The sequence below is a fragment of the Sarcophilus harrisii genome, chromosome 1 (assembly GCF_902635505.1).
Source record: "Sarcophilus harrisii chromosome 1, mSarHar1.11, whole genome shotgun sequence".
Taxonomy (NCBI): Eukaryota; Metazoa; Chordata; class Mammalia; order Dasyuromorphia; family Dasyuridae; genus Sarcophilus; species Sarcophilus harrisii.
This window is the reverse complement of record NC_045426.1, coordinates 8,288,053-8,296,008: the sequence shown is the minus strand read 5'-3', so window position 1 is coordinate 8,296,008 and position 7,956 is coordinate 8,288,053. Positions and strand designations below refer to the sequence as shown.

The window sequence follows — 7,956 nt, the reverse complement described above, 5'->3', positions numbered from 1 at the left end:
TCCAGTGGGTGCCATATGATGAAATCATCAGAAGATATCAGTGACTTTGCAACACTGGAGGCATGAGACTCCATGACTGTTACATGTATGACTCCATTTATTTTTTGTGAGTCACATATATTCCATACATGTCTTCTCTCTTCCCATCAAAAGTATAAGCATTTGTGATAAAGCGTGCCCAAGAACATTTTAGGGGAAATGTATTGCAATTTTCTTAGGATATTTCATTAAATATCCTTTTCTTTGAATTGATTTTGTCCTTTGGCTTATTAATAAGGGTAAACACATTGGTGAAGGCTCAGAAGCCATGTTATCAAGTGGATTTGGATGCAAATAATAGGCAAGAATGTCAACACCTATTCTGTGAGGTTAGATGATGTCTCCAGTAATACATCGACATGTGATCATTTATCACATTATATATCAAGTGAATTCGAGAGTTGTAGAGCAAGGTTCAAGAGGAAGATTATTACCTATAGAAGAGAATAAAAGGACATGTGGGAAAATGTAGCATGTGAACTAGGCTTCAAAATATAGATAGGCATTCAGGAGATGAAAAAGGCCAAAGAGGGTATAAGAAGCTAGAGCTTAGACTAAGCTCTTAGGCTAAGACTTAGTGGGAAAATGAGAAGAAAAAGGCCTTTTGTTGAAGGGATTTCAACCCCAAACTTTCAATACCTGTGTAACAAATGACAGTCAAACAATCTTTCTTGCTGTGGGTGGTGAACAATTTACCTTTGAGCATTGAATCAAACTAGAGAGGGATAACACAGAAAAAAAAGACATATCTAAAATAATAGCCCTTTCCTGGTCTCCTCTTTAGAGAAGTTCAGTATCACAAGATTTGAGTCTTAAAGTTGGAAGGAATCCTAGAGATCAACTAGACTAGCTAGACTTAAAGTTAGGAGTACCCGAGTTTAAATCCTGCTTCATAGTCGTACTAGTACTAGTATGACTAATTTTGGGCAAATCGCTTAATGAAGATAATTATAGCACAAAACTGATGCAAAGTGAACTGAGTAAAACCAGGAAAACATTGTACACAGTGTCAGGTCACAATCAAGTGATTGACTCAACTCTTCTCAGGAACACAATGATCCCAGTCAAATACAAAGGACTCCTGAAGGAAAATGCTATCTATAACCAGAGAAAGAACTGATCAGGTCTAAGTATATATTTTTTACTTACTTTATTATTTCTTGTGTTTTTCCCCTTTGATCTATTCTTCTTCCATAACAATATCTAATGTGGAAATGCATTTTATACGATAGCACATGTATAAACTAGATTAAACTGCTGATCTTCTTCAGAAGAGGGAAGAGGAAGGAGAAAACATTGGGACTGAAAATCTTGTAAAACTGAATGCTCAAAATGTTCTTGCCATGTATCTAGGGAAAAATAAAATGTCATTATTTAAAAATAACACAGACCTCCCATGGATATTATGAGCATGAACTAAGATAATAACGTTGAAATATTATATAAATGCTTGATATTATTTTTCTAATCCAACTTCCTATTATATAAAAGGAAAATTAGGCCCAGGGAGGTTGAGTAACAGGCTCAGGATCTAGAGCTAGAGAAAATCTCAGAAACATCTAGTATAATCTCCCCTTACAGATGAGGACATGGGTCCAAGAAGGTTAAGTGATGATTAATGATCTTTATTTATTTATTTATTTATTTTTATTATAGCCTTTTATTTACAAGTTATATGCATGGGTAATTTTACAGCATTGGCAATTGCCAAACCTTTTGTTCCAAGTTTTCCCCTCCTTCCTCCCGCTCCCTCTCCCAGATGGCAGGTTGACCAATCCATGTTAAATATGTTAGAGTATAAATTAAATACAATATACGTATACATGTCCATACAGTTATTTTGCTGTATAAAAAGTCAGACTCTGAAATAGTGTACAATTAGCCTGTAAAGGAAATCAAAAATGCAGGCAGGCAAAAATAGAGGGATTGGGGATTCTATGTAGTGGTTCATAGTCATCTCCCAGTGTTCTTTCACTGGGTGTGGCTGGTTCAATGATGATTAATGATTAATATTTATACAGCACCTACTATGTGCCAGACACTACCTAAGATCTTTGCGATCTCATTAGATCCTCACAACAACCTGGGAGATCAGTGCTATTATTATCTCCTTTTTGAGGAAACTGAGATAAACACAGGTTAAATGACTTTCCCAGGATTACACGGCTAGCAAGTGTCTGGAGTCTGATTTGAACTCAGGTCTGCCTGACTCCATCCACTCTATAACCTGGCTGCCCCCTTACATAGGTAATCAGTCTTAGAACTCAGGTGCTCTGAATTCATGGTGTCTGTTCTAGTAGAGGAAGGAGTGGGATTCTACTGACCTCTGAAAGACTTGACCCAAGTTCTTTGGTTTGGGGACATTTCTGGGGCTTCATGGTTGTCTCAATCCACGTGAGGGCTCAGTGGTGTCCAGTCTCTCCTGAAGTAAGGCTTGCTTCCCAGCTAGAAACCTCAGCTACTTCATGTGACATGTTTCGTCCAGGAGTTGGGGAGAGCTGTGCTGCTGTGGTCCGTCCCAGATAGCACAGTGATACATCCCAGAGTCACTCACTTGTAGCTGACTCAGTATTAGTCGGCAGCTGTTGTCCTTTCCCTTATAAGCTCTGATTTTTTCAGAGCTGAATCCCGGATCCGGTACGGACTCAGACTTGGTCATGGAATAGCGGAGCAGGCGTTGCGGGGCTTTCCCCTCCTGGTAACGGTACCAGTGGACATTATCGAACTGCGGACTGGAAATCTCACAGATCAAGGCTGCAGATCCATCTACATTGCGAGTTATGGAGATAGCCTTCTGTTCCAGGATGATGGAAGTCTGGCCAGCTACGGGGACAACAGGAAGAAGTTGGTGGTGAGCAAAAAGCCAGGGGCAGCTCTTCCCAGACTTCCCAGAGCAGCAGGACAGACAACTTACCAGGAACCAGAGCAGCTGCTAAGAGAAGGGTCAGGTACCCAGACATCTCTGTGCCTCTTGGGCTGTGGCCTTCGGAGGAGAAGGAATAAAAGGAAAACCCCTGGAGAAGGTCAGTGTGGAGCTGTGGCGAAGCAGGCACCTGCTCGCTTCCTGGAGTTCACTTTTTCTAAAGTGGGGCCGAGGGAGGTGCTTGTGTGTGATGATGGGGAATCTTCAGAGAGCCCACAGTGGGGGCTGGCTGCAGGTGCTACCTTGCTGGGGAGGCCCACTGTCCCTCTGCTTGTGCAGCATCCCCATGCCAGGGTCCAGATGCACTCTCATTATGGGGAGATAAGACGTGTCCCACCTTCTATAGTGGCCACTTTTGGGGGACAGGGATGCAAATCAATCGATGACCATTCATTAGGTGTCTATTATGTGCAGACACTGTGCCGGGCACAAAGACAAAAAGGACATGGGCCCTGCCCTCAAAGAGCCGATGATCTAGTTGGGCCAGGAGGGTTACCATACCTGCACAGATGAATGAAAAATGATTTTTTTCCTGTTTTTCTGAACTGAAAGTTTGTTATACATGTTGTATTCTCTCAGCAAAGGCCATCTTCTTCAGAGCATGAGCTGTCTCATTCTTGTCTTTGGATCTCTGGATCCTAGCACAATGCTTTAAATTCAATAAGCATTTATTAAGCACCTACTAGATACCAGGTAGTGCACATAGTTGGAGAAGAGGGCATGGGACCTGCAGTTCCATTGTTGAGGGGAATTCCCTGTGAGGAATTCCTTTCATAATGTATATTAGTTCCTATCTAATAGATTGGAGCCTTAGAGGGTGTCTGGAGTATTGAGGAGATAAGTGACTTACTCAGGATCACCCAGTAGTGTGTGGCAGAGATGGACCTTGAACTTAGGTCTTCCTCACACTGATGGTCTGCTCACTAAACCATATGAAACCTAAGCAGAATAAGCTCTGAGAAATCCCTACTAGCAGGAGTCAAGAATATTTTTTCTCAGTGTGGAAATCACCTAACGGTGATGGGAAAGGAGCACTGCCTGGTGTGTGTGTGTGTGTGTGTGTGTGTGAGAGAGAGAGAGAGAGAGAGAGAGAGAGAGAGAGAAAGAGAGAGAGAGAGTGTATGTGTGAGTATTATGTGTGAGTATGTGAGTGTAAAGTGTATACGAAGACACGTGTGAGTGTATGTGAGAGTGAGTGCATGTGTGAGTGTAGTGTATGTGAGAATGTGTGTGAGCAAATGTGTGTGAAAGTGAGCGTATATGTATATGTGAGTGTGGGCATGTGTGTAAGTGAGTGTATGTGTGTGTGTGTGTGTGTGTGTGTGTGTGTGTGTGTCTAGTAGGCAATCTCCAGAGAGAAGAATCCAACCCAAGATTCTTTCCCAGGAGCTCGTGTCCTCATTTCTTTTCAAGGATTAATGTTTCCAGGGCCCTCAGAGACCCAAGAAGGGTCCGGCCACTTCAGCACTGACATCTAATTTACTCACCTCAAAACTTTGAGCCACATCTACTACAAGCCCTTCGTCAGGGAAACACCACACCCTGGTTTCTCAGAGAGAGCTCTGGGCACCCTTCCCAGGATTTCAGTCCTCCTCCTTTCATCTACTTCCACCCGATACCAAACACCTTTGGGGGACTGTTTTTTAACTGGCTCCAATCCTTCAGTGATCTGAGAAGTAACACTCTAAAAGAAGGGAGGAAGGACAGGAGGCAGAATGAAAGACAGAGGCGCAAGCCCTTACACTCCTTCAAGCAGAGCCTTAGAGTTTAACTCCAAGAGAGTAATATCTGACCATGATGCTGTTTCAGTTACAGGTGACCATCAACCAAATAACTGTCAGACATGATCCTGAGGATATCAGATCATTGTTCTTTGGATTTTACTTCTAAATGTCGAATAGGAAAGGTAGTGTTTCACTATGGATACAGTGAGTGAAAATGAAAAAAAAAAGTGGTGGTGGGGGACTGAAATTACCAAAGATTTCAGGAAGACGAAAACGCCAAGATTTTGAATGTAAACAGAAAAATCAACAGAAAAAAAACAGTCTTGAATGAAGGAAATATGGCTTCCAATCTAGTACATGAGTTCATCTATGAACAAATATTGCAAAACAAAGAAAAGCAATTCATACTTGTTGAAACAGAGGATGCTGTGGCTATTGAGAAGAACATGGAACCACAATTTCCTGGTCCTGGGTGGTACAAAAGAGAAATGAGAATTATGAGAACAGAATTTATGACTAGGATAGTAAAACTAATGGCTATAATAGAAAAATTGAATTTCTGAAAGAATCTCACCAAAAATACCAAAGATCGGAAATGAAGGCCAATTTAGAAGAAAAGCAAAACAACATTAAGAGAAAACAGACTCACTTTGTAAACAAAATATTTTGATTTTGAAGAAATGATATTTAGAGATAATTTAAGGACCATATATCTCCCAGAAGATCATAAGGCAAAAACTTTAACACCATGATGAAAGAAATCCAAAGATTTCAGTTCAGAAACAATAAATTATACAAGGAGTCAGAAGAAAGACTTTCAAATACCAGCAAAAGGGTATTTGCATAGTGCAAGAATATTCTGAACTCACTAGAAAAGATAATGGGAATGGAATAATGTGTTCTGAAGAGCAATAAATCTAAGGACACAACTGAGGGTGACCTCTCCTTCAAATCTGAAACCCACAGGAAAGATGGAAATTCAAAAATAACAAAGAAATTGAAATGTTTTTAGCAAGAAAAATAGAACAAAGAGGTTATTTTGAAGAAGAGAAATGAAGGAACTATACATAAATTCAATAGGCAAGAACAACAGCAGCAAAATGGATACAGAAGCTACAGGTGAATCAGTGGGGTTTTTTGGGGGAAATCCACTACAACATAGGTGGGTACATAAAGCAGAAGAAGGGAAAATGGAGTAATGTTTTGGAGTCAAATCAAGATCTATTAATGAGGACAAGATGACCTCTGTGGTCTCAGAAAGAGAAAAACTTATAGTGGAATATGTGAAAAGGAAGAAGGAAGAATTAAAAAGGGGAGAGAAAAAGAAGGAGTTCTTACCTTTGTGGTGGGGGGGTATTACACTGATGAATGATTTTATAGATACAAAAAGATGACCTCCATAAGAGGGGACCTTATAATGGAAGTGGCCTGGAGAATTTGGTGCTTGAAAAGTCTATTTGTCTTATATTGGGTTAGGACACTTAAAACCTGGCACCCAGGGAAGTGGGAGAGTATAGGCAAAGGGAAGAGATTTTGAGGTAAACATAGGAGAAAAGAAGGTAACCAGGGGAGGGTGTGGAACTCAGTAGTGGTTGCACAATCTAGGGATGGGTGAGGGGATGGGGTATGAGCAGGGAGGGACTCTGCCAACTTAAAAAAGAGATTGAAGTAATTGTAGGATCAAGGTACCGTGTTTATAGCAAAATGAGGGAAAATCATAACTTGAAAAAAACCCTTAACATTAAAGACATATGAAGGAAGAAGCTTATAACTTCAGACATGAATAAATTAAGCAATCCAATAAAATAAAATAAAAATGACAGACTGAATAATGTAAACAAAGCTTTATAATTTGTTGCTTATAATAAACACATTTAAAAACAAAATATATACAAAATAAAACAAGGCAATGGGAAAATACTCTATATCAAGAGAATTTTTTAAAAGATCAGGATTTGAAATTATCCTATCTGAAAAAGCAAAAACAAAAATTGAAAAAAGTGATAAAGAAGGTAACGATACTGTGCTGAAAGGAACTATACACAAAACTAATAACAACAAAAACCATATAAACTTAAATGCCTTAGCATCCAAATTCATAAAAGAAACATTCAAAGTTTAAAGACAAAACAACAGTAACCCAATGGTGAAAAGAGACTTCAATATCCCTTTCTCAGTTTTAGATAAGTCCAGAAGAAAGATAAACAAATGGGAAAATATGGAACTGAACAAATTGTTGGAGAAATTACAGTGTTTTCTAAATGGCACTGCAGAATAACATACATATATTTCAATGACACATGAAACCTTTAGAAAAGTTGACCATATTCTAGAGCATTGAGATATTGAAAAACTATATAAAGGCAAAAATAGTTAATACTTTATAAACCAAAAGTCAATAAAGAACAACAGAGATCACAAACAAAAAAGGCATTTTCAAATAAAGCCTTAACAGTGAAATCTTAAATAATGAGTGCATTAAAGAACAAATCATGTAAAAATAACTATTTAAAAGAAAATGAATAATTATGATATAATTTCTGAGATGTAGTTAAAAGAGGCCTTGGGGGGGAAATTATATCCTTAAAAGCAAACATTACTGAAATAGAAAAATAATTAATAAAATGAAAATGATTAGAAATTAGCAAACCAACAAATTGACAAGCCTAAAATAGTCACAAAGGAAGAGAATGAAAAGTTAAGGGAGAAATGAAAAAAATATAAACAAACATCCTATGGAAATGAAATAAAACTAAAAGTTGGTTCTTTGAAAAGATGGATAAAATTGATAAACTCAACTAATCCAATTAAAAAGAAGAGCAGAAAATCAAATCAATAAAATAGTAAATGAGAAAGGTAAAATCACACAAAATCAGAAAAAAAACCAGTAAGAATATACAGAACATATCATGCATAATAATATACTAACAAAACTGAGAATACAAAAAGATAGAGGAATAACCTCAAACATATAAATTACCCCAACTATCATAAGATCAGATAGAGATCTTAAGTAATCTGATCTCAGAAGAGAAAGCAGCTCAAGTTGTACAGAAATTATATAAGTTAAAAAAAAACACACAAAAAAACAAAAAACATCTCCTGATTCTGATGGTTTCATAGAAGAATTCCATCAAACTTTTAAATAAAAGTTAGTACTCAAGCTTCACAAATTTTTTTAATTGAGAAAGAGATCAGTCTACCAATATTCTTTTATGAGCCAATTATAAACCTAATATTTAAACCAGAGAAAGTAAAACAAAGACCAAA

At 38.0% G+C, this 7,956-nt stretch overlaps 1 gene segment (V, D, J or C); it reads right to left on the bottom strand.

The window, feature by feature from the left end:
- Positions 1-2,334: 2,334 nt before the first annotated feature.
- LOC100935654 lies at positions 2,335-3,293 on the bottom strand. The segment is given in 2 exon segments: positions 2,335-2,862; positions 2,954-3,293. Coding segments are annotated over 2 exon segments (411 nt in total).
- Positions 3,294-7,956: the final 4,663 nt, after the last annotated feature.